Source organism: Macrobrachium rosenbergii, chromosome 45, assembly GCF_040412425.1.
Source record: "Macrobrachium rosenbergii isolate ZJJX-2024 chromosome 45, ASM4041242v1, whole genome shotgun sequence".
Classification (NCBI taxonomy): domain Eukaryota; kingdom Metazoa; phylum Arthropoda; class Malacostraca; order Decapoda; family Palaemonidae; genus Macrobrachium; species Macrobrachium rosenbergii.
Window position 1 is genome coordinate 32,884,633 of NC_089785.1, and position 26,889 is coordinate 32,911,521.

Below are 26,889 nucleotides of genomic sequence, written 5' to 3' on the forward strand. Positions count from 1 at the left end.
ATTTTTATTTTCAGGGGAGGTTCCTTAGCCCATTGGCCTATTAATCTGCCCATTTCTTCTCTTTCCTCATTATTATTATTATTATTATTATTATTATTATTATTATTATTATTATTATTATTATTATTATATTATTATTATTATTATATTATTATTATTATTATTCAGAACAAGAAGCCTATTCATAAGGAACAAGCCCATCAAAGGGGCCATTGACTTGAAATTCAAGCTTCCAAAGAATATGGTGTTCATTCGAAAGAAGTAACAGAAGGTAAATGGAAAAAGTAGAAAGAGATCTCTTATTAGAAAATTTAAAAAATAAATAAAAGCTTAATGAATAAAGAGATTAAAATATGAGTAAACTATTAAAATAACTCTCAGTTCAAGACCTCCACAGTAGTACCTTTGTTACCAATGAGTCCCAAGAATCTTTCTCACCCAACGCAACTAAAAACTATTCAGTTTTGGGCATGATAATGATTGCGTGTGAGTCACCCCTTCCTACCCTAAAGCAAGTAAGATAACACGTGAGCATATTGTTGAAACCACGCTATCAAACCACCATTTCTGACCTTCATATATATTTTTTTACCTCACGATTAGGTAATTTTTTTTTCTTTTTTTTTTGTATGCAGTAAATGTGCCGAGCTGTCGAACTTCTCAGTTCCAGAGGTCCTTTATTCCTCACGGCATTGAACTGTGGAACAGTCTCCCTTAAGAGGGTGTCGTGCAATTAGAACCTCAAAAGTTCAAGCGAAGATGCAACGCATTGCTACCCCAAAACAATCCATGTATTTTAGTAATCTAATTACATTTTATCTATTTATTTACTCATTTTTTATTTATTCATTTCTCTTGTGATAACTGATCTCTTCTTCCTGTATTTCATGTTAAGCTTGAATTTTAGATCAATGGTTCCTGCGGTGGGCTTGTTCCGTATGAATAGGGTTCAGCTTCTGAATAATAATAATAATAATAATAATAATAATAATAATAATAATAATAATAATAATAATAATAATAATAATAATAATGAACCTACAGAGAGGTGAATGAAACCAAATTTGATAATCCAGTTAATTTTTAATGCGTGTGGGTAACACAGCACGTTGCACAACACTACACGTTGCACAACACTGCCAGTGGTGTTTGCTTTGTAAATGTTCGCTGGAATTTTTAAGAGGAAACCAGGTCCAATGTCGTTTTAAGACCCAAAAAATACAAAACATTATTCAACACAGCAATAGCAGCTTTATTCTGCAAAAGATCCGTAAGCCTAAATTCAAGGTTACATTCCTAGGTCTGGCCAGCATGTTTGAAAGATAAGGATCTTGGCACTTCTTGTAAGAAAATGGCAGTAAAATTTGACTTCAGATGGTTCGATTATGTACAGTTCGCAAGTCTTGTTAGATAAATGAGACGTTTTTGCTTAGTCCCAAATTTTTAAAACTTTATTCCTTAGCATATAGAATTTTCACATCACTTCTCTTCTGGTTATCGCCATTTTCCAATAAAAACTCTTCTTCTCCAAATTGTCCTTCACACTATCATGCCATCTTGGCTTTCTACCCCCGGTGGGTCCCACCGAAGACCTCTCCTCTCCCCCTCACTCCTCCTCAGTCTCGATCCTTATCATATCAGCAATCTTTACCACCCCAGAGGTTCTAATTTCTTCTTTTCCAACTTCTATTCCTTCTCACTGCCTACATTTCTGACCCATGCATCATCAGTTTATTTCCAGTTTATTTAGCAATCTGCTGTCACGCATTAACCCTGTCACCTCCCTCCATCCTCTTACCTCGCTTAAAGTAGATCCTGAGCGTTTGAAATATTCTACTTGTTTCACATCTAGTTTCTTCTAGTGTAAATAACCTGTCCCCTCCCTGCCTGCTTGCTGGACACAACAACTATCTGATCTACCTACACTCACACAGACAGCCCCATTCAAGAGATTCCTGCCATTTTCTTGTTCCTCTTTGCAATTCTCACTCATTCTCTGCCGTAATCGCCAGATCATCTGAACACAACAGTTCCCATAGATGTTCATTCCCAGTCCCCTCAGCCTGCACTCAATAAGTCCGTACCCAGTACAAACAGTAGTGGGCAAAGCAGTGATCATAGATGTGAACCACAAACATTACAAACATTTCTGTTTTGCCATAGGCTTCTTTTACTGCTGAACGTTCTCTCATGCATCGAATCATAATTTTAACAACTTTTCTGGCACAAGACAAACTAAGAATGTCTGCAGACAAAACAAATGATGCATTGTTTCAAAAGTTTTTCAATATAGATTTTGGGTACATCGTTTATTAGTTGTAGATAAAAGTTTTATGGTTGGGGGTTACTGTTTCAGAAAATGAAAATGGAGCTGTGTGGATATGCTTTAATACTTGCCAGTTGTTCAAGAGAGAAAAGGCCCCTACTGACATAACACCAGTTGAATCTCTCAAGAGCTGTTCCTATGATAACTGGATGAAGAGAATGACGACAAGGTCAAAATTTGCACTGTCGTACAAGGTTAACCTTAACAGAGGCCATTCCACTGCACAGCACGCAAGTTTTTTTTTTTTCATATTTATCCATTTTATCTCATATAAGCTACATCACAGCACATTCTTCGTCTGTTTTTCCACTTTTATTTTGTCCGGATGGCGTCACTTCCTGTGAAACGACATCTGCCACAGCTCCAACCCCACGAACTGCTATTCTAGCAGTGGTGGTAGTGACACCCAAAGCTACTTTTCCTGTTGCGGTAGTGACACCCAAAGCTGCTTTTCCTGTCGAGGAAGCGACACCCAAAGCTAATTTTCCTATGTTTGGGAATTGTGGGCCAGACTTTTTAGTGCTAGTGGTCCCGCTACTTAGAGGCACAGCGTAGGCCCCACTGGATGAAGGAGATTTGTTTGACCAAGATTCTTGGGCCGGTACCGAATATAAAGGGGATGTACGAGGTGTGTTGATTGGAGGAGCGCTTGCAAAGCTTTGTGACCTCGCTTTCTTTTCCAGAATTCTTCTTTCGACCTCTGTCTTTTCAAAAGACAAATAGCGGGTGGCGTGGAATTCGACCCTTTCGAGAATTGTGATGTACAACTCCAAAAGTTGGTCTAGTTTCTCACACAGCTCTCCGCGGGTGATGGGGTCGTTACGACGGCAAACACTATTCCCCAGGCTCTTAATTTCCAGAACCTTCGTTAGTAAAATGTCGGACGGCGGCAGGCCGCAGGTGTGTTCCAAGAGAAGCCAGAGGATGGGCAGATCGTAAAATTCTGCTCCCGTTTCGATGTCGTAAGCGTAAGGGTTCCCACTCGACGCTATAGTCTGACGCTGCTCGTTTGTGAATATGAAGATGTACTTTTGTTGAAGGCTCGCATTCTGCTGGAAATAAACATCTGGCCGATGGTTACCGCCCCGATACAGCGTTACGAAGACCTGTTTCAGCACGAAGCAGCTGTCGTTTACAAGAGCATCGCGGAATAAGGAGACGTTGTTGCTCATTGTCCTGGAAAGAAGAGACATTTGACTGTTATTGGCACTCCTGTACACCCACCAAAAGTGGGAAGTCACTGAATATAAGTTTTCACCGAGTTTGGTTAAAAAACCCTTCGTTAGACACTGTCATTTCGATTCAGCAAAAGAAAAACAGTGCAACTTACTTTTTTATGTCTGTTTAGTACAGTATAAACAGCATATGCAATTAGTGCAGTAGCCAGCCTGCGCTTCGTAGTTCTGCTAGGCAACTCAAGAAGAAGAGAGACTCTTTTTGTTTTCGTGAGACTAAAAACCTTACTTCAAAATGCAGCTGTAACACTAAATGAAAGGCACGCGTGATTATCCGTGGCTATATACAACGAAAGATGCGGACAAAGCCAAGACTGGGACTGGCCAAACCAATCAGAGATCAGAGGCACCGAATGATCTAGACTCGTGGTGCAACGGCGAAAGTTCACTGATAAAAGAAGCTTATCTTAACGTACGCATTTTCTAACTGCTGACTTGTGGGTGAACCCCTCATCCAGGAACCTTCCACTACACGGGTAGCTCATCAGCAGAACATCAAACCTCCCACTAGCAATGCAATCACATCAATTTTACAACATGAATTTTGGAAGCTGTGTTCTTCACTCCATCTATTTTCATGGCCATGGCAGTTCGGCGTTTTCCTAACTCTTGCGCTGAAGCATTTCTATTTGAATTTCCGTATTCATATAGCGTTTTAATGTTTCAGTTACGGAGATAAAGTCTGTAAGCGTTTTGTGTTACTGACAATTTAGCAAAAAAATTTTTCTCTCGGGGTGAGTTTTATATATATATAGGCTAAAAAATGAAAGCTTTCTGAATTATTTGTCATCCTCTCTCTCTCTCTCTCTCTCTCTCTCTCTCTCTCTCTCTCTCTCTCTCTCTCTCTCTCTCTCTCTCTCTCTCTCTCTCTCTCTCTCTCTATATATATATATATATATATATATATATATATATATATATATATATATATATATATATATATATATATATATTCACTCTCTCTCTCTCTCTCTCTCTCTCTCTCTCTCTCTCTCTCTCTCTCTCTCTATATATATATATATATATATATATATATATCATCATCATCATCATCATCCAGGTGCCATATCCCCAAGGACGTCGGCAATCATGGCTCGCCACTCCTCTCTATTTCCGGCTCTCTGCAGCAACTGAGCTGCAGACATTCTTCCTCCAGTCATTCTCATCAATCCATCCATATATTTTTGTCTAGGTCTTCCTCTTGGCCGACTTCCATTGATTTTACCAGTGAGAGAGAGATGTTCTAGTTCTTGTCTTCTCACTATGTGACCCACAAACCGCATTTGTCTACCTCTCACTGAAGCCAAAAGTTCTCTCTCAATGCCTACTCTCTCTAATACCTGCTCATTAGTTTTCCTTTCTGTCCATGATATTTTCAGCATCCTTCTCCAAAACCACATTTCTGCAACCTGCAACCTCTCCTCATCTGCCTTCCTCAAGGTCCAAGTTTCACAGCCATACAACAATACAGACCAAACAAAACATTTCACAAATCTTCTCCTAAGATTCATCGATATTTTTGAGTTGGTGACTAATTTCTTTATCTTACCAAATGCATCTTTTGCCAAGGATATTGTCTTCCTGATCTCTTTTTCGCATTTTCCATCACTTGTGACAGTGCATCCTAAATAATTAAAACTATCGGTTTGTTTAACTGTTTCAGCATTAATTCTTATATCTGTTCTTGGGGGGATTTCATCTTTGGAGATAACCATAACTTTTGTTTTCTTAATATTTATTGACAGACCTCTTTCTCTGCTTGACTCGTGTAAAGTACTGACTAAAGCTTGAAGTTTATCATGAGAGTCTGCAACAAGTGCTGTATCATCAGCATATCTGATATTATTAATATTGACTCCTCCAACCTTAATTCCTTCCATATCTCTGAGATCTCTCATTATCATTTCACTATATAAATTGAAGAGATCAGGTGATAACACACAACCCTGTCTTACACCTCTCTTGATGTGCCGAGTCTCTGATTCGTCATTTTCTACTTTCACTGATGCCTCTTGATTCCAATATAAATTCTTTATCAATCTTAGATCTTTCCCATCGATATTTATCTGTTCCAATATCCTATATCCAATATCCAATATATATACACACACATATATACATATATATGTGTGTATGTGTGTGTAAATATATAAAATATATATAGATCGATATCTTGGAGATGAATAATATTGCCAAGACTAGGTATAACATTTATTCTGCAAGTTTTCTAGGTAGAGAACCTCATCATCAGACCGATATTAATAAAAAAAAAACTGTGAAAACGCCTGAAAATACAATACAATGAATGCTGATAAGACATAACAAAATGGATAAGACGGATTAACAGGAAAACAGCAGTACAAGTAGAAACTAAGATTAAAAAATTAATGAAGCACAGGAACAAATCACACAATTGCTAATTTTATGCTTTACAAGTTGCAATTTGCTGCGTTTTCATTTTCATGTACAAATTCTCTGAAATTTTGAAAACCAAGTCCCTGGTATGTGACCCAGACCGTGTAACGTGTGTGTGTGTGTGTGAGCGTGTAGCTGCCAACCTGGCGGTTAAACCTGGGTTCGGCAGCGAAGCTCAGAGCTTACAGGGTAACCTTAACATAGACTATCTCATTTCACTGCATGGAAGTTTTTTTTATATTTATCCATTTTATTACATGGTTTTATTTAACATGACTTCTGCGTCTGTCTGATTGGGTCAAAACTTGTAACTCAATTTCCGACGTATTTCCTTCGTCCGATGACTTAAAACTTTGCCTGGTTACTCAGTCCCAGTGGTAATACAATCTCACATGATGAGTAGGTCAGCAGCGATAACCTCTCCCAGTATTTCAGGATTTGTATGAAAATCTTCGGAATTTTCAAACCTTCTTTGGCTCGACGGGATTTCACTTTTTTTTTTTTTTTTTTTTTTAGTTAGAATCATAAATCGGTTACAATTTCAGTCAAAACTAAAAAGTATAAAATAAAAAATATATAATTTTTTTAACACGCTTTTATTAAAATGCACAAAAAAAAAATTTAAAAAATGATTTTTTGAAACGCCAGGATTTTCTTATAATTAATCATGTCTACAAAAATGAAAGCATGGGCCTAACATGGAAGGAAATGCTACAAGGAAATATATATATATATATATATATATATATATATATATATATATATATATATATATATATATATATATATATATATATATATATATATATATATATATATATATATACATTTCTCTTCTTGTAGCATTTCCTTTCATGACTGGGGCCGACACTTTTATTTTTATTGTCATAATTAACTGTAAGAAAACCCTGGTGTCTCATAAAATAATTTTTTACTTTTTAGTGCATTTCAATAAAAACATGTTTAAACATTTTTTTTTCTCGTCTGAGCTACATCACGGCACACTCCTCGTCCATTTGTCCGCGTTTCTTTTGTTTGGATTGCTCCTCGTCCTTCGTGATTGCATCTGCCACTGCGCCAAGTACCCCGAGAGCTGCTATTCCAGCAGTGACCCCCAAAGCTACTTTTCCCCAGGTTGGGATTCCTGAGTCAGACCTTGTTGTGCTGGTGGAGCTGCGACTTGGGGGCGCAGAGTAGCCATAGCTAGACCTTGAGTAAGGATTGTCGTCGAAGTCAGATCTGCTACTGTGCACTGTCCAAGATGGAGTAGGTGTATAAAATTCTTTGGCACGATTTGATGCGAAAAGGTTTGTCATTGTATCCACTGAAGTGCTTGGAGAGTCTTGTGCCCTTGATCTCTTCATTTGAATTCTTCTTCTGGTTTGTGTCTTTTCGGAAATCAAATGGCGGTTAGTGTGGAATTCAATCCTTTCAAGAATCGTGATATACCACTCCAGTAGTTGTTCTAGTTTCTCACATAGCTCTGATTTGGTAAGAGATACCTCTCCTTGAGGGTGACTTACATTATTCCTCAAGCTCCGAACTTTTGAAACCTTCTTCACTAAAGTATCAGAAGATGGTAAGCCGCAAGTGTGTTCCACAAGATAGCTGAGGATGGACACATCGAACTTTTCCGCTCCTTTTACGATGTCGTAGTTATACTGGTCCCCGCTGGACTCTATAATATGACGCTGATCTTTAGGAAAAATGCGATTGTACTTTTGTTGCTGTTCATTTTTCTTGAAATAGATATCTGGCCTCAGGTTACCGCCTCGATACAACATGGTGACAACCTGCCTCAGCACGAAGCAGCCGTCGTCTATTATGGCGTCACGGTATAAGGAGAAGTTGCTGCTCATTGTCCTGGAAGGAAGAGACACCTGGCTGTTGTTACTGACACAAAGTTAACCACACGAGGGGCACCACTGAACATTAGTTTTCATCAAGTTCTGTTGAAATCCATTCCTTAATTTTCACGTAACCTTGCTCAAAGACAGACAAGCAGATAGACAAACCAAATCAAATTCATAATTCCCTCTGCAAAGGCCATGAATAATGACGAACGTGAACACTTAACGCAAATGTACTCTTATGCGTAGATATAATATAACATGCACATTATAGTTCAAAGAAAATCAGTATAACTTACTTTTTTCTGTCTGATACATATATTCAATAATATGCAATATGCCTCGTAGTTCCGCTCGGCAACTCAAGAAGAAGAAGATTCTGTTTTGTGCCACCAAACACTTCAGAATGCAGCTGTAGACCCAATGAAAAGCACCCCTGACTGTCACTGTTTATATCCGACGAAGGAAGCGGATGCAACCAGTCTCTGATTGGTCAAATCAATGGCAGGCAGCGACTGGTTCAGAGTCATGGCTCAATACGACGAAACTTCGCCGAACAGAAGTTTATCTTTATTCTATTCCCGGAATTCGTTAGGCTGTAGATAAGGGGAACAATATGTCTCTCTCTCACACACACAAAGGCGCGCGCGCCCGAGAACCTAGTTTTTACACTTTTTAAAAACCAGATTACGTATATTTATAATAGCAAAATACCCTCTTGACCTTTCGATTTCTTCTCACTCTTTCGTCAGTCACCACAAAGCCTGAAATATGAGGAAACAAATGAAGAAATCCTGTCCCAGTGGCTGGATTCGAACCACTACCCGATATGTCAAAATAATAAGTTTAACTTGAAGCGCTTGACTACGGAGAGGTATATAAGTTTATTCCCGTTCTTACTTACATATGTCTGTCGAATTCAGATACATTTTAATGGAACTGGAATAGACCTAGCCTCTCGCAGCGTAGTGTTCAATCGTTTATAATTTTTTCGGCTGAGATATATATATATATATATATATATATATATATATATATACATACATACATATAAATATATATATATGTATATATATATGTATATATATATTGTCAAAAATTGCCATTTATTCCCCTTGAATAAAATTTCCTAGTTTTCTTGAATACTTATTTTGATGTATTTCCCAGTTTCTATGAAAAAATACGTTGATGTGATTGTTTTGCTCCACAGAAGAAGTTTTTTATTATATTAACTATAGCAATGAGTTTGTATAAATTAGTACATTAATATTTAAAGTAGTAAAACACCCTTTTTCGCAAATTTTATCCATCTCTATAAAATTAAATGACGTCTGATTGCAGTGTTGTCAAACTTCTTCCTGTGGAGAATGTATATGTTATTTCCTTGTTGTAAGGGCACATGCCAGTAGTTTAAGCTTGCCTTCTGGACGAAACCCTTTTTTTTTTTTTTTGTATGTTGGGTTACGATTAAACAACTTAATGTTTGTGTTTTAGTTGATGGTTTGTTACGTAACCCTGTAGTTTTGTAGATGTGACAACTGTGCTATCAATATACTCCTCCCGAGTTTTCTTCCAGGGTGAGAACATGAAGCTCTGCCTGTTTCGCAGCAAACTCCAGGAAGGCAAGTTGTAGAAGAAGTTCTCGTAAAATCCAGCCCCATCACCTCGTGAACTGTCGTCGTCATTGCAGTAATTCCTTCATAAGAATATTCTGAAATCCCCCTTTTTTTGGCTATTTATGTTTTCCTCTATCGAAGTAACGTAACGTTTTGTCAATTTTTGCAGTAATATGTTAATGTTTTCTTGCTTCTTAATGTAACTTGGATGATTGTTGTGTCCTTTAAATATTAATTATATGTGTTAAACTTTTTAATTGCGTATTTGTGAACCCGTGTGGCATCACCCAAAAAGAATTGGTGCAGGAAATATAGTTGATTGTTTCTCAACTGCACTTTGTTGGAAAGAATATAATGTTTCTTGACTTCATGGTACATTTAAGTAAGTTAGTAAACTCCTCAGCACTGTAACTTGGTCTCATTCAAAGCTAGGGCAGGAGGGCTTAAGGTTGAATGAAATCGTACCGAATGTGGGCCTAAAACTTTAAAGTTTCACCACATTCTTTGCTAGTTATAGTAGTGCTTTGCTTTGGTCCTTCGAACGAACCGGATGCCATAACGATTCACAAAGGAATTTTTGGATGTTAAAGATAATTTACGATAAAGTTCACGTTGGTGATGGATGGCTATAAAGTCATTTTAGTGTAGCTGGCACGTGTCCAAAGTTATTTGGTGAGCAGGGTAAGGTATTGAATTACTTGGAGTGTTTTGCCAAGTAATCTATTGTTTATGGAACATTATTGTTCGTATTTAGTGATCACTCTGTGAAGAAATTCTTGTTGAATTTCGTAGCTATTTTGAACTTAGGTTTTCGTGACCAGATGTATTTTGTGAAGTGATGAAAGAGCACGTGGTCAAATTATCTATCATTCAGTGAATGTTATTCGTCCTATGAATAAGATTAGTTATATTTCAATCAGGTTTAGATAATTTGCCATACATTTTGATATTTGAGCAAGTTTCTTATTGATCCATTAACAAGAAAATGGATTCCAAGATTAGGTAGTTATTGAAAGGGAAATTATTTCCTTACAAGATTTGCTTGATGAGACAGATAACTGCATTGGTGATACTGATACACCAAAATCGACCCTTGTAATGTATGAACGTTGTCTTATTGAGGGTCTACGACGTTTTGAAGATAGTTGGTCACAGAATGTGACGATTATTTCACAGGATAGTGAATATGATAGTTTATGTAGAAGTTATAGAGCAATAACTAGATGTGTAAGGAAAGCTATTGCTACTGCACAGAAAACTATGAGCGAGATTGACACGGGAGATATAAATCAACAGCCCGCTTTGCCTCCTCCTTCGGCTCCCATTAACCCTCTCCTCCCCTAAACTCCCAGCAATTAAGATACCTGAATTTAGCGGTGGGGAAGAACAATGGCTTGCATTTTGGGATATATTTAACAGTTTAGTTCACGATCGTATGGATATTTCCAATGTGATTAAGTTTTCTACCCTCAGAGCTAGTTTAAAGGATAACGCCTTTAAAGCCATAGAAGGTTTGCCTGTCACTAATGCCAATTATTCAGTAGCTATTCAGACCCTTAAGGAGAAGTATGATAATAAGGACAAATTGAAACGTAGACTTATGTCCAAATTAACGCATTTAGTCCCTCCCAGTCATACAATAGAGGATTTGAACACGTTCAAATTGGAATATGAGAAGATTATCTTACAAATGAACACATTGAATTTAGATGTAGAGGCCATGAACCCCATTTTCTCTAGTATAATATGCGAGAAATTATCACCTGAAACACGTAAGGCTATAGCTAATAAACATAATAGTATGTCTCTTGATTTAAAGCAAATTTCCTCAGGTTTGAAATATGTTTGTGAATTAATGGAATTTTGTTACGAAGGTGAGAATTCTAATAAGAGAAAACGTGATCAGGGTAACTATTCTAAAGTGATTCCCTCAAATGTGCAAAACGTGCAGAGAGCACAACAAAGTAACAGTAAGCCTAGTAATAGTAGTTCTTACCATAATTGTGTGTTTTGCTCATCGAACCATGCCTCTCATGATTGTAAGACTTTCAAAACCATTGATAGTAGAAGGGACAGAGTTAAATATTTAAGATTGTGCTTTGCTTGCCTCAAAGGAGGTCATTTATTCTCTGAATGTAGAAACAAACCGAAATGTAATATATGTGATGGGCCTCATTACCCGATGATTTGTAAGAAAACAGAAAACCCTGTTAATCCTGCTCCACCAAAGTTGAGTGTAAATAGTACTAATGTTAGTAAGTCAAATGTTAATTCTGGGAAATCTCATAATGATTCTAAAGGTGCTGTAAGTAAAGGTGATTCCCAGTAGTTATGACTGCTTCTTTGGGTATTGATCATTCTCAGACTAATAAGATTTCTGTTTCGACTGCTCTTCCCACTGCTAATGTAATTGTGTCAGGAATGGACATCGCTCCTTTGGGAGAGCACTCTTTGATTCTGGTGCACAAAGAACGTTTATTGCAAAGGAATTAGCTCATAAGCTTAGCCTACCGTCCATAGCAACAGTAGCCTTAAAGGTAAAACCATTTGGCAGTGATGCCATGGAAGTCAATTGTAATATAGTAAGAGTTGTGGTGAGACTAGGTAAGATTCGTACTGTCATTAATGCCATTGCATTCGATAGAGTTAATTCCAGAATTTATTCTCCAGGTTTAAGTAAGTCAGCTGCGTTCTTGACGAGTAAAGGCATAAAATTAGCAGATAATGATTTAAATTCAGATGAAGTGAATGGTATAGAATTGGTCATTGGAGCTGATTACTATGGAAAATTCATTCACAACAGTCAAATTTGCTCTGGAATACAGATATTGAATAGTTCTGGTGGTGCACTAATTTTTGGACCTCTTCCTAGTTGGTCTTATGACGATGTAGAATCTAATGAGATTACTACATCAAATGTATGTTGTTCAAGAATAGAAGTAGAGGAAATCCTATTAATTCTTGTTGTGAAGTTAGAAAATTATGGGATTTAGAAAGTGTTGGTATTCGTCAATCTGAAATTAGTCCTGAAGAAAGAGAATCAGTTAAGTGTTTTAAGGATAAAGTAAAAAGGGTTGACAATAAGTATGAAGTGTCCTTGCCATTTAAAGATGAAAGTAGACCGCCTGTTAACTATAGAATAGCCATTGGTCAATTAAATTCCTCGCTACATAGATTCGAATCTGACCCCTCCTTGTATGCTCATTATGATAAGATTATCCAAGATTACGTTCAGTCTGGGTTTATAGAATTAATTCCCTCAGGCTCCCCTATTATAGGGCATTATTTACCCCACCATGCTGTATTGAAGGATTCAGAAACAACTCCCATTCGAATAGTTTTTAATGCTTCTTCCAAGGCTAAAGGAGAACGTTCCTTAAATGATTGTTTATTAACTGGTCCTCATTAACTACTAAACTTTTTGATGCCCTGTTGAGTTTCCGTACAAACCCAGTAGCTGTGATTTCAGATATCAGTAAAGCCTTTTAAGGATAGGCATTTCACCTGACTGTCGTGATTATTGCAGATTTCTATGGATAACTGATCCCTCCGATTTGAAGTCTACTGTAACTTACCGGTTTTGTGTAGTTTGTTTTGGAGCTACATGCTCCCCCTTTCTCTTGCAGCAAACCCTTTTGCATCATTTATCTTTACATGATAATCCCCTTGCATCATCTCTGATGAAGAATTTCTATGTAGATAATTTTAGTAAAACTTACAAGGATGTGTCAGTCTTGATGGATGAGTATCCAGTAATAAATGAGATTCTTGAAGATGCTAATATGCCTCTACAAGAATGGGTCAGTAATGATTCAGAGTTTAACAGAACCATAGATGTTATCAAAGAAAGAGTGAACGTTTTGGGTTTAGAGTGGTATCTAACACAAGATGAGATGTCACTGAAGGAAGTAAATTGTGAGTATAAAGGACCTTTAACCAAGCGAAAGGTCTTATCAGTAATAGCTCGAATGTTTGATCCTCTAGGATTATTGTCACCAATACAGGTGAGAGGTAAATATTTTCTTAAATGTTTGTGGAGTAACTACGGGTGGGATGACCCTTTGCCAGAATCATTATGTTCAAGGTTTGATGAAATTTGCAAGTGTATTAGAAATGTAGAAAGTTTAAAGTTTCCTAGGTTTGTTGTACATCCTGAAGGTTCCCACTTACATGTATTTTGTGATGCCTCTAACAGGGCATATGGAGCTGCTGCCTATGTGATTGATTTCAAGAGAAGTGTAAGCAATTTACTGGTCAGTAAGTGTAAAGTTGCACCAAACCCTAAACAGACTATTCCGCATTTGGAATTGACAGCCTTGTCCTTGGGTGCGAAACTTGCTGGAAGATTAATGCAGAATAATGATTCGAGATTGAGTTCTTGCACTCTCTGGAGTGACTCCATGGTTTCTATTTGTTGGGTGAAGAACAATAATAGTAAAATTCCCTATGTACGAAACAGAGTCACTGAAATTAATGAATTCAAGTTTCCGCTACATGGTATACCCCCTCTAAGGATAATCCAGCTGATATTCTATCCAGAGGTAGTACTAGTAAAGATTTAGCGCAAAATTCCTTATGGTGGAATGGCCCTAAATGGCTTTTAACTGGTGATTATCCCCAATCTTTAGCTACAGAAACTGTGCATGTTAATGAAATTCTTTCAGAACCTAAGTTTGTTAACCCTCCAACCCCATTAATTGACATCCCACGTTACAGTAATTTAAGTAAGCTTAAACGTATCATGAGGTCAATATTGCTTTTTCTTAATAAATGCAGTAAAGGTTCTAAGTTTGTTGTTAACGAAATGAAAGCACTTGTCCTCCTTGAACAGAAGCAACATTTTTCTACTACCAGAATGTACCTCTGTGATAAGAATTCACATGGAGTGTCCATGGATATTAAGAATTTCTGTAATCAGTTGAACTTATTTGTTGATGAGGAAAATCTAATTAGGTCTCAGGGTCGCATGAAAAACGCTTCCATGTCTTATGATACTCAGTGCCCAATGTTATTGCCTTCCAGAAGTTATTTAACAGTGTTGATAGTTGAACATTTGCATAGACATCATCACCATTGTGGTGTCAATTCTGTACTGGTATTGTTGAGAGAAACTTTTTGGGTACCGAAAGCACGACAAGTTATCAAATCGATTCTGTCAAAGTGTGTTTTGTGTCAGAAGTTAACCAAGAAACGGTTGTGTTTGCCTCCTCCTCCACCATTACCCACAGAAAGAGTGAGATATGATAGATCTTTCCAATCAGTAGGAGTTGATTATACTGGTGCTATTAATGTTTTTGATCATGAGACTGGCTTGGAGGAGAAGGTCTTTATATGTCTATTTACCTGTACTACGAGCAGGGCAGTTCATTTTGAATTGACTCATTCCATGACTGCTTTCGATTTCCTACTGGCTTTTCGACGCTTTGTAGCATATCATTCTCTGCCGAGTCTGATTATATCTGACAATGGTAGGAATTTTGTTGATTTAATAATTTCCTGAAGGAAATTATGGATGAACCAGAGGTAAAGTCATACCTTGAAGGAAATTGTGTTAATTGGAAATTCATTACACCGCGAGCCCCTGGTCTGGAGGCTTTTATGAACGCCTTATTGGTGTTCTAAAGGGATGTTTGTCCAAAGCCTTATATCACAAACGTGTATCCTTTGAAGAGTTGAGAACTCTACTTGTTGAGTTTCAAGCTGTGATAAATTCTCGACCACTGACTTATCTCTCCTCTGATCGAGATTGTGAGGCTTTGACTCCTCCATGTTACTTTATGGGCGAAATGTTTGTATTTCCCTCCTCTTAACAATTCAGCAACTGATGACCCAGATTTCATGAGTTCAAGTGATCTTAGAGAACAATATTTTAGATTATCATCAGTGCTTAGAAAATTTGAGAACTCTTGGAAAAGAGACTATTTAGTGTCCTTGAGAGAAAGACATTTTAATTCTAGTGATTATCTCTCTGCAAATGTGAAAGTTGGGGACATAGTGATGGTAGACTTAGAAGATCATCTGGGGAAAGGCTATAGATCCCTCCTCTCATTGGGTAAGGTTACCCAGCTGTTTCCATCGTCTGATGGTGTGATTAGGTCTGTAGAAGTGAGAGTGAATAATAAACTATACATGAGATCAATCACAAAGCTCGTACTTCTGGAATTACCTGAGAGGGAATTTGATAGTGTCGTAACTCAGGAGCCAGATAGTGTGCCTCTGAGTGGTACTAGACCTCGGCGTGCAGCAGCAATCCGCTGTGATCAAGAGAGAAAGGATTTAATTTCTATGGATGTACTCTAAAATGTATATTTGATTTAAATTTTTGATGTGTTAAGATGGTCACAGCTGCATAGCGTTATTCAATTGAATTCGCTCCTGGGTGCAGTTGTGATTACTTCTAATTATGATTCTTTCTTGGGGAGAATGTCAAAATTGCCATTTATTCCCCTTGAATAAAATTTCCTAGTTTTCTTGAATACTTATTTTGATGTATTTCCCAGTTTCTATGAAAAATACGTTGATGTGATTGTTTTGCTCCACAGAAGAAGTTTTTTATTATATTAACTATAGCAATGAGTTTGTATAAATTAGTACATTAATATTTAAAGTAGTAAAACACCTTTTTCGCAAATTTTATCCATCTCTATAAAATTAAATGACGTCTGATTGCAGTGTTGTCAAACTTCTTCCTGTGGAGAATGTATATGTTATTTCCTTGTTGTAAGGGCACATGCCAGTAGTTTAAGCTTGCCTTCTGGACGAAACCCTTTTTTTTTTTGTATGTTGGGTTACGATTAAACAACTTAATGTTTGTGTTTTAGTTGATGGTTTGTTACGTAACCCTGTAGTTTTGTAGATGTGACAACTGTGCTATCCAATATACTCCTCCCGAGTTTTCTTCCAGGGTGAGAACATGAAGCTCTGCCTGTTTCGCAGCAAACTCCAGGAAGGCAAGTTGTAGAAGAAGTTCTCGTAAAATCCAGCCCCATCACCTCGTGAACTGTCGTCGTCATTGCAGTAATTCCTTCATAAGAATATTCTGAAATCCCCCTTTTTTTTTGGCTATTTATGTTTTCCTCTATCGAAGTAACGTAACGTTTTGTCAATTTTTGCAGTAATATGTTAATGTTTTCTTGCTTCTTAATGTAACTTGGATGATTGTTGTGTCCTTTAAATATTAATTATATGTGTTAAACTTTTTAATTGCGTATTTGTGAACCCGTGTGGCATCACCCAAAAAGAATTGGTGCAGGAAATATAGTTGATTGTTTCTCAACTGCACTTTGTTGGAAAGAATATAATGTTTCTTGACTTCATGGTACATTTAAGTAAGTTAGTAAACTCCTCAGCACTGTAACTTGGTCTCATTCAAAGCTAGGGCAGGAGGGCTTAAGGTTGAATGAAATCGTACCGAATGTGGGCCTAAAACTTTAAAGTTTCACCACATATATATATATATATATATATATATATATATATATATATATATATACTTGTTTATTGTTGAAGGATGTTCAACGGCCCTACTCCAACCCATCTGGACGCTCTGCAGGGCTAGATGTTGTGAAGTCACTTTTAATAGACATAATCAATCAATCAATCCCCAGAACGCTACATCACATTAGAGTTTAAAATTTTCGTTAATATTATCATCAGCAGTGTAGCAGATGCTGAAAATAGTAAGTCTTTGGTTTTCTCTTGAATGAAGGAACGTTGTCCAGCGATCTGATCTCTTGAGGCAGCCTATTGAACAGTCTAGGCGCAGCAATCTCAAATGCTCTAAAACCAATCTTCGATGTCCAGTGTCATGTCCCAGAGTTACAGATGAAGCCGTTTGAAAGCTGCACAATAACCGGTTGACGTATACAGGCTTTTCACATTGCAGAGCCTGAAACACCAACGCATAATTTAAACCCATCCTCACTTCAGTGGGCAGCCAATGTAATTCCTTAAGAACAGGCATTATTCTATCTCTATGGGGTATTCCTTTAATAAGTCTAGCTGCTCTGTTGATAATCTTTGTATTTTCCTCAGTTGATAATTAGGGAGTTCATAATAAATTGAATTGCAGTAATCAAGTCTACTAATAACATAGTTCTGAATTAACATTCTCATCCAAGTGCTTCCTTATAAAAGCGATGGTCCTTAAATGGTATCCCGCAGTCTTCGCAACTTTGTTAATTTGCTCATTGAATGAAAGATTGCGATCCAGCATTACACCCAAATCTTTATGATAAGAAGCAAAAAATTTTTAATAGCCCACTACATATCGGCCTCGTCTTGGTGGAAAATGGGAAGTGTCACAAAGGCGACATTTATATGGAGTCAAAAAGTGCTTAGACTGACCTGCTTAGGGTTTATAGGATGGCAATCCACCCGGATTTGTTTACTTCCAGGAGATTTCTTATGCTCTCTGGATTTTGCATTAAATGGTTGACCTGCGATTTATTTAGAGATTATCCCCTGCTGGTCGATCTGATAGGATTAGCTTTTTAATAACAAGATACAGGAGCTTTTCGTCCACGATAGCTGCCCTCCAAGTTCCCATGAATTTCCTTACTACAGTACTACGGATCATAGCGTCATATGCATACATTATCAGGAATATTATTATTAGTTATATTCACTTGAGATAAGAGATGACAGTGTCTTTTCCTTCAAGGTTAGGCCTGACTGAAGTGAAAGAAAATGGAGAAATAATGTTGAGTTTGATTTCAAAGGGAGAAATAGACCATTTTATTGGGATAACGAAATTTCTAGAGATTAAGGAGAGAGGAAAAAACAAGGTACCGGTATGTGCTTTTTTTTTTTTACATATATAGGCTACATTTACTGCTTTACCTCATACTCGTATGACGATTCTGTTCATTGGAAGTTTGCTACGAATACTAAAGATAGTTTAACAAGCTATCAGTTTGAGTAATAATAATAATAATAATAATAATAATAATAATAATAATAATAATAATAATAATAAATGAGGAAATAAACACTGAAAAATTTAGCGAGCCGTTACAGAGACTGACCCTTTATCTGCCTTATTTTCCTATCAAAGATGACAAGAAGAAGAATAACAAAAACAACAACAAATGCTGCTTTCGGCTTCCATCCCGCAAACATTAACGTATCGTTAATGTTGTTGAGTGTTCTTGTTACAGAATTCGAAAAACTAAACAAGTATTGTTAAATCTGTGTTTTTTAAATACTGAGTTGTGGTAAAACTCTTCAAGATGTCTATAGAGATCGAATCTGCGGAGTAAGTATTGAAATGCGTATGGTTAAGATGTGTAGCAGCCGATGGCTGCATTTTGTAGAGACGCCTCGAAGTTGAATGTCAAAAGTGTTTTCGGGTGTTTATAAGGGTAATTCTAAGTTGTTCCGACACAATATACAAACCCGAGGTCCTTTACATTAGGGATTACTTTCAGGCGTAGGCTGGAAACGGCCGTTGAACTTCAAACAAGGTGATTAGGCAGTTAACTACTGTCCGGGAGGCGGGATTACCTCCTGCCCGGATGTAAACATTCCCATTTGCTTTCGGCCGTCGTAGAATGCGGACGTTGTTTCTTCGCTCTCTGCCTGACTGCCTTTTTTCTCCTTATTTGGTGGGAAATTTCCTTGTTTTTTCCAAGCTTGAATGTTGGTAAACCTTCCTATCCCCAGCATGTGTATCCTGGGGTAGGAGGCAAGAAATGTAACACCTTTAGTTCGAACGTCGACACGACCCACACACTCTCTGCCCATCTTGCAGGAAGCGAGTGTGTTCACACGACGCTCCTTGTAGTGAGTGTTGTTCTTGGTCTCCCGAGCAATGAAAGAGGTTCGAAGGGAGGAGATGCTACCGTCGTAAGCCAGCCAAGGAATCGTCCGAGGGTAACACACCCCCGACGACTCCAGTGGTGGCGAATGTGTTGGGTTCGTTTCTCCCTCCTTGCGAACTTCCCCTGCCTGCTCCCTCTCCCTCGGGTGAAGACTCCCCCTCCCCTTCCTCATTCATTTCATCGGGTGTGGAAGGGCGTGGGGGGGCGGTTGACCGGGACATCCTCTCAGGGGTCTCTTCTCTTTCTAGGGGGCAGTTTTTTCCCCCGGAGCGAGTAGAGACTCCCCAGCCTAACCCGACTTTTTCCTGAGGTTTTGGGTTGGATAGTCAGGCGCCAGACCTATCCTCGGCCTGGCTACACTTAGGTCTACCTGGCGTTCCTTCACTGGAGGGTCTGGTATCGCATCTGTGTGGCACTCCAGTGACAACACACATGGCAACCACACTCACCACCACCTTGGTTACCATGTTGGGATTTGCTAAGCTACCTGTGTCGGTGGCTTCTCATCTGGATACCCAGGTTTCGGCTGCCCCTGCTGTACACCACGCAGTACCGCTGCTTCCTGGGTTCCTGGCCCCACCCTCATAACCAGGGCCTTCCTACATGGTAACTTCTTCATTGCCGTATGTGACTGTTCCTGCCCCTGTTGCTGACCCTGGCCCGATAACGACAATGATTCCGGCTCCTCGCTTCCCTGTCCAGCCCAGCACATCGTCTGACTCTCTCCCCATACCGTCAACCCTGGCTCAGCCCGGTCTGGCTACTCACGCACCACCTGTGCCTGCATTCCTGGCCCCGCCTCCTTCTGTTCCTGGCTGCCGTGCGGATGCTCCCGCCCGGTAACTGCTGGCCTGAGCACCGCGTACGCTGCTGGGGTTGCGCCTACTACTGTGGCCCCCCCGGTTGCTCCTGCTTCTTCGGCTGCGCCTGCATGGTTTGGGGACTTAACCACAATCCCGAGGAAGATGGCAAAGAAGAAGAAGAAGAGATCAAGAAAGGTGTCGTCGTCTTCGTCTTCATTTTCACCATCGTCTTCGTCTGCTGCCTCTTCTTCTTCTCCTTCCGAGGCTTCGGCAGTGGGATCCCTCGCTGGCTCTTCCCGATCCAAGGATCAGGGAGCCGCTGCTCTGGCCCCCAGTTCAGTTGCATCGGGAGCCAAGGGCATGCAGACCACGGTCTGCAACCCCCCCCCCCCACCCCGCTGTGCCTAAGAAACCTGCGCCTAAGGCCAGCGGGTCCACGTCGGACACTCGTGCGCGCGTTGCTCCGAGCACCCAGGTCTCCAAGGAGACCTGGGTACCCCAGGCTGGTACGGGAGAAACTTCTCGCCATACAGACCCGGGCGTGGGGCGAGAGAAAGAGTCCGGGCATGCAGGTGCCTCGACTCTTCCTGCTGGTACTTCTGCGAGTGCCAAGTCGGGTTCCCGAGACAGCGCTTCGTTCCCTTGGGTCCAAGCACCAGGAGAAGCAGAGAAGAGGCCCCCTGCTCAGTCTTCCTGAGAGGCTACGGCTTTGAAGAAGACTGGGGCGAGTCCAGAGGACAGTGCAATCTTCCGCCAGCCAGTGGTGCGCTCGACCCCTCCCAGTCCCCGGCCAGCCTGGCTTGGGGGAAGGGAGCGCCTGGCTCACACGAGCCGTTCCACTCTCCTTGGGAGATTGCTTCGCCTAGGCGAAAGCACTCCCTTCGACCTGGGCTGCCGTCACCACCGCGGGTTGGTGACCGGCCCGCTGCCCCTGTTGGTTCTGTCAGCAAGGCCAGTGGTAGTGCCTGATCCTCCTCGCCTGTCCCCTCCACCTCTTGGGCTCCTTCCAAGGGGCACAAGTCGGACAGGAAGAATTCTGGTGAGTTTTCTCCCCAGAGTTCTACCTCGGAGACGTATGAACCTGGCTCGGTCCTTGGCTCGACCAGGTCTTACGCGCGTGGTGGAGGAAGGATCACAGGGGTCTGCCGAGGTTCTCCCTCCTGCAGGGAGAGTAGATCGGGAGGACCTCACTCTGGAAGGACTTGAGGGTCCTCTTCCCCAGGATGCGGACACCCCTGAGATACAGAGGACTTTTGCAGAGGTTATTGCGCTGATTCGTCAGCACAATGACCTCGAGGAAGGGACCACAGCCTGAACTGTGGATCGTCCGTCGCGCCTCGAATTCTTTTGGGGACTCAAGAAGGAACCCAAGGCTTCGGTGGGGCTGCCGTGGTCCATGCTTGCCGAAGAGGTCCTCGACCAGGTGAACAGTCTTGTGTCTGGGCAAGACAGTTCGCTTAGGTCCAGCCGCTCGGATAAGCCGCCCCCCCGCCTTGCCAGAAGAGCTTCTATGCTCCAGCGGAGAGGGCTTTGCTGACTAAACAGGTTGACCCGGACCTGATACTTCTGGATCCGGGTCTGACGGTACAGCAGCTTACTGCAGAGAGCATCACCCTCTCTCAGCAAGAAGCCGCAAGCCTGGAAGCCACCGCCATGGCGGCCTTCCAAGCAATCTCCTGGCTCGATCTGTGATCCTTCACAGTATCGAAGGTAGCTGCTTCCTCGGGCGCTATCGCTACCTCGCCCACCAGACGGCGAACCTGTGGGCAAACCTGGTCCTGAAGTGGAGAGACGCCATTCTCTCATGCTTCTCCAGGTCAGTAGGACCCGAGTCGGCAATAACCCTAAGGAATGGACCGTTGCTGGGTTTCGCCTCTCTCTTCCTTAGGGAGTTGGTGGACGCCGCGGTGGACAAGTGCCATGCCGATGACAGCGACTGGCTTGTCCACCAGGCAGTGGCCAAGACCTCTGGGTCTTCACATCCCACTGTGGCCAGGTCCTCGGGCCAGGCTGGCACTTCCTCGGTCCCTAAGAAGTCCCAGTCTTCGAAGGGGTCCCGTGGAAACGCCCAGCCCTCTTCTTCCTCTAGAAATGGTGGTCCTTCCCGCCCCTTTCAGCCCACTTTCCAATCCGGTAAAGGGGGCAAAGGGAAGAAGAAGGGGAAACGCTAGGGGCGGCGTTCCCCCCCCAAAGGCTGCCGAAGGTGGGGGGTTGCCTTTTGAGCCATTGGGCAACATGGCAGCGACACGGAGCCAAGACCTGGATAGTGGATGTCCTTCGGGAGGGATATCTACTACCTTTCGAGCCTCGGCCTCCCCTTACCTACACTCCGGTCCATCTCCACACGTACATCCAAGGATCTCCGAAGAACACCGCACTACAGCAAGAAGTGCAAGCCATGCTGAGCAAGGGTGCTGTAGAAGTTGTGTCGGACCAGTCTGCAGGCTTTTACAGCCGTGTCTTTCTCATAGAGAAAGCCTCAGGGGGATGGAGACCAGTCATAGACCTCTCTCCCTTGAACCGTTTCGTTCGCCAGACTCGGTTCACGATGGAAACAGCGCAATCCGTGCTTGCTTCCATCAGGGAGAACGACTTCAAACTTACGGTGGACTTGAAGGATGCGTATTTTCAAATACCCATTCACCCGTCTTCTCGCAAGTACCTCTGCTTTGTCCTCAGGGAGATGGTCTTCCAATTCAGGGCACTTTGCTTCGGGCTCTCGACCGCTCCCCAGGTGTTCACGAGAGTCTTCTTGCTCGTGTCAGCTTGGGCCCACTTGCACAAGATACGTCTACTGAGGTATCTCGACGACTGGCTGGTCCTGGCGGACTCCTGCTCGCAGTTGCTACAGGACAGGGATCGGCTTCGTGAGTTTTGCCGCGATCTTGGGATCGTGGTGAATCTCGAGAAGTCAGATCTCACCCCCAAGCAGGATAAAATACCTGGGCATGCTGATAGACTCAGTGGCGGTGAAAGTCTTTCCCTCTGACTCTTGTATCAGCAGGTTCAGGCAGGCAGCACAGCTGTTCCTGTCACGACAGGAACAGCCAGCCCGGCAATGGCAAGTCATCATCGGTCACTTGTCGTCGCTGGAGAAGCTAGTACCTCATGGGCTTCTTCACCTGTGGTCTCTTCCGTGGAGACTTAAGGAATATTGGTCCCAGTCCTGAGACCCCCCAGTCCTTCCTCATTCCTCTTTCCGAGGAGGTGAGGGAGGACCTTCGCTGGTGGTTGGACGACAGGAACCTCTTGATAGGAGTATCCCTGCATACTCCCCCTCCGGACATACTACTGTTCTCAGATGCATCGACCGAGGGATGGGGCGCACACCTGGAGGAGTTGCTGACTTCAGGAATGTGGCACCGAGACAACAAGTGCCTTCACATCAACATCCTAGAACTCAAGGCGGCCTTCCTGGCCCTCCAAGAGTTCCAGGATTGAGTGATGGGACACTCCGTGGTACTGATGAGCGACAATACCACGGTAGTGTCATATGTCAACAAGCAGGGGGGCCTAGTTTCCCTCCTGCTCCACCAGTTGACAATGCAGGTGCGCGAGTGGGCCCTGGCTCACTCGGTAGAGCTGTCAGCCAGGTACATTCCAGGCTAGAGGAATGTCGTGGCAGACAAGCTTAGCTGCCAGAATCAAGTGATAGGGACCGAATGGTCCCTCCACTCGGAAGTGATGGAAAGGCTGTTTGACCTGTGGGGGCGTCCAGCCATCGATCTGTACGCCATCTGGCACAACAGAAAACTCCAGGTCTTCTGTTCTGTCGTGCCAGACCCATGAGCCGCTGCGGAGGACGCATTCCAGCACCCATGGGACAACCTCTATGTGTATGCCTTTCCTCCGTTCTGTCTGATTCGCCAAGTGATCAGCCGAGTGATGATCACTGCAAATCTTAGGATGATTCTGGTGGCACCCGGTATCCGGACCTGCTAGCTCTCCTCTCCGAGGCGCCAAGAGAGATCCCCCCCCTGGCCCAACCTTCTGCGTCAACCCCATGTAGAACGGTACCACCAGGCAGTGCAGTCCCTGTGTCTTCACGGCATGAGGTTATCCACCATCTCTTGCGAGCGAGAGGCTTTTCGCGCTGCGCAGCAACAAAGATGGCAGGATACTTCAGACGATCCTCCGCAGCGGTATACCAGGGAAAGTGGTCCGTCTTCTGTGGTTGGTGTCGTTGAAGGGGTATCTCTCCGGTCTGAGCTACTATTCAGCAGGTCGCGGACTTCCTCGTCTTCCTTCGCCGAGAGATGCTTCTCTCCGTTTCAGCTTTTAAAGGCTACCGCACTGCACTCAGCCTAGTCTTATGGGTGAAAGGAGTAGACATCTCTTCCTCTTTCGAGTTCTCTTTACTAATGAGAAGCCTCGAAAGGTCTTGCCCACCCAGGGATATCAGGCCCCCTGCGTAGGATGTGACTCTCGTTCTAAGGAGCCTGACTCTTGCACCGTACGAGTCTTTACGAGAGTGGTCAGACAGGGATCTGACCCTCAAGACCATCTTCCTGCTAGCCCTGGCATCGGCGAAGAGAGTTGGCGAACTTCGCTGACTTTCCTTCAATGTTAAACAATCGAGGGGATGGGGATCAGTTATGCTCGATTTCGTCCCAGATTTCGTAGCGAAGACTCGGAACCCTTCAGTCCCTGACGCACGGTTCGAGCCCTCCAGGATCCCCTCCCTAGAGGACTTTGTAGGTAATGAACCAGACGAGATGCTACTGTGTCCTGTCAGTGCTGCGGCACTGTCTGAAGAGGACTCGACGTCTCTGGCCTGAGCGTCGACGACTCTTCGTTAGTAATGGCTCTACCAAGAAAGAAGTGTCCAAGAACACCATTTCTTTCTGGTTTCGTGAGACGATAAGGAGAGCGTATTCTGCTGCAGGAGAAGACAACACGTGTACTCTTCGTCCGAGAGCTCACGAAGTCCGCAGCATTGGTCCATCCCTCGCATTCCAGAAGAACATGTCAGTTTCGCAGGTGCTGAAGTCAGGTGTGTGGTCCCAACAGACTACCTTCACCTCTTTCTACCTCCGGGATGTTGCTCACAAGTCCTTGGGCACTTTTTCCTTGGGTCCTGTGGTGGCTGCTCAACAAGTTTTGTAGCTTACCCAGCCCCTCTAACAGGACAGGTTGCACCTCGCCTAAGATGTACAGTTGTGATTGGGAGAACGAATGTTGAGTAACTGGCCTCTCTTCTTTCTCCCCATCCTGGCTCTCTTCCTACAGGCAGGGAGCGGACGTGCCGTTACATGCTGGACCTGGCAGTCGATGCAGGTAAGAACCCAACGGGAGTTCCCATTCTATTTTCTGTTCAGGTTGATAGAAGCAACCCCACTCCTTCCTCTTGCAAGGTGGGGAAGGAGACCATGACTATAAGACAAACCCAATGCTTGTGGTTGCCTTTATGTCATCCGACGCCAAGTTCTTCCTAGCCTACTTTGCATGAACTGACGTTTCCTCTTTCATGCAAAGGGACCCAGAAGTCTGATAACTGATCCTGCGTTTCTTACAACCCGATCATTTTGTCAGAGGCAGTTTCCCTTCCTCACTCTCTCGACCAGGAAGGGAAGACAAGGTGGTGAACTCCAGTCAGTTCATAGAGACTCATTCAGATTCCTCCCTCCAACCAGTGAGTTTCCTAATGTAAAGGACCGAGGGTTTGTATATTGTGTCGGAACAAATCACAATTTTTAAAGTAAATTGCATTTGTTCCGACACGATATACAAACCGTCAGTCCTGTACATTAGGAATTACTTTCAGGCGTAGGCTGGAAACGGCTGTTAAACTCCTGACCAAGGTGGTTAGGCAGTAACTACTGCCAGGTAGACGGGAATACCCGCCTGCCTGGATGTAAACATTCCAGTTTGCTTTTGGCCGTCATGCGTTGCTGACGTGTTTTTTCGTTCTCTCCGCCTGACTGTCGTTAAGCTCTTATTATCCCAGTGGGATCTTTCTGTATTTTTGTTTATATGTATATACGTGTGTTTGATATTTATTATTACAAACCCACGATTTGTGATAACCTTGCATAAGCTGTCGTTCCCTGCCTGTGTCTTGGGTTTGACGGCCAAGGGTGTAATTGGAGTAGTGTACCCTCTGTGTATAAGGGGCATCACTAATTCCTTCCTACTTATGCTGAGTGTTGCCCGCCGCCTGCGCTTGGAGAATTACGGGTTGGGTGGGAGGTTGCGGGCGTCATCGATAAGTTGCACTTCCACGGTGCCCTTGGTGGCCTCCCCTCCGTCCTTTTTTCTCTTCCCGTAGGTTCTTCCTACTCCCCTTTAGTAGATCTCTCTCCTTCACCCTCTTCGCTCGCTCGTCGGGCGAAGACCAGTGGCGGGGAGCGATCGGGCGACCTCTTGAAGAGTACCTCCTCCCGCTGCGTAGGGCAGTTCCCCTTATAGCGAGAGGAGTCGCCCTCTACTAATCATCTTTGCTTTTCTTTCAGGTTGACAGTGAGCATCGAAGACACAGCAGTAGTTGGCTGGATATATCAAAGGATATCTCGCATGAAGCAGTCCCAACATTCATTGTGTTGCTTCGGGATTGACCACAATACCTGATTAGATGACATATTTCCACATCGGGATCATTCTGACTCTGTTCCCGCCGATGTGTATTGATCGTTGTCATTGCTGGTTTTCACGTATGCTGTTGCAATGCCTCCTGTGTATCTGTGGTCCATCTGCTCCTGCTGTTCCCTGTTATGCTCTTGTCAACTCGACAACAGTCTCTGGGCTGCTCTTCCTGGTCTCCTGCCGCAGCCGCCCTGTTGGTTCTTGTCGCTGCTGGTGACTTTCATGTGACATTTCTGTCCGT

At 42.4% G+C, this 26,889-nt stretch overlaps 1 protein-coding gene and 2 long non-coding RNA genes across 3 annotated transcripts in view; 1 reads left to right on the forward strand and 2 right to left on the reverse strand.

The window, feature by feature from the left end:
• Positions 1 to 1,063: 1,063 nt before the first annotated feature.
• Positions 1,064 to 4,294, reverse strand: LOC136829887 (uncharacterized). The gene is made up of 2 exons (XR_010850520.1): positions 3,657 to 4,294; positions 1,064 to 3,502 (listed from the first exon to the last, which is right to left on the reverse strand). It is a non-coding gene; the product is annotated as an uncharacterized lncRNA (long non-coding RNA).
• Positions 4,295 to 5,758: 1,464 nt separating this feature from the next.
• On the reverse strand, positions 5,759 to 8,373 carry LOC136829888 (uncharacterized). Its single transcript, XR_010850521.1, has 2 exons — positions 8,126 to 8,373; positions 5,759 to 7,839 (listed from the first exon to the last, which is right to left on the reverse strand). It is a non-coding gene; the product is annotated as an uncharacterized lncRNA (long non-coding RNA).
• A 10,126-nt stretch (positions 8,374 to 18,499) lies between these two features.
• Smu1 (Smu1 spliceosomal factor) overlaps positions 18,500 to 26,889 on the forward strand; it is a 77,725-nt gene continuing 69,335 nt past the window's right edge. Inside the window, exon 1 of the mRNA XM_067088967.1 lies at positions 18,500 to 18,698. Within this exon, the coding sequence (XP_066945068.1) occupies positions 18,673 to 18,698 (26 nt within the window). The 5' untranslated portion in view covers positions 18,500 to 18,672. The remainder of the gene's footprint in view (positions 18,699 to 26,889) is intronic.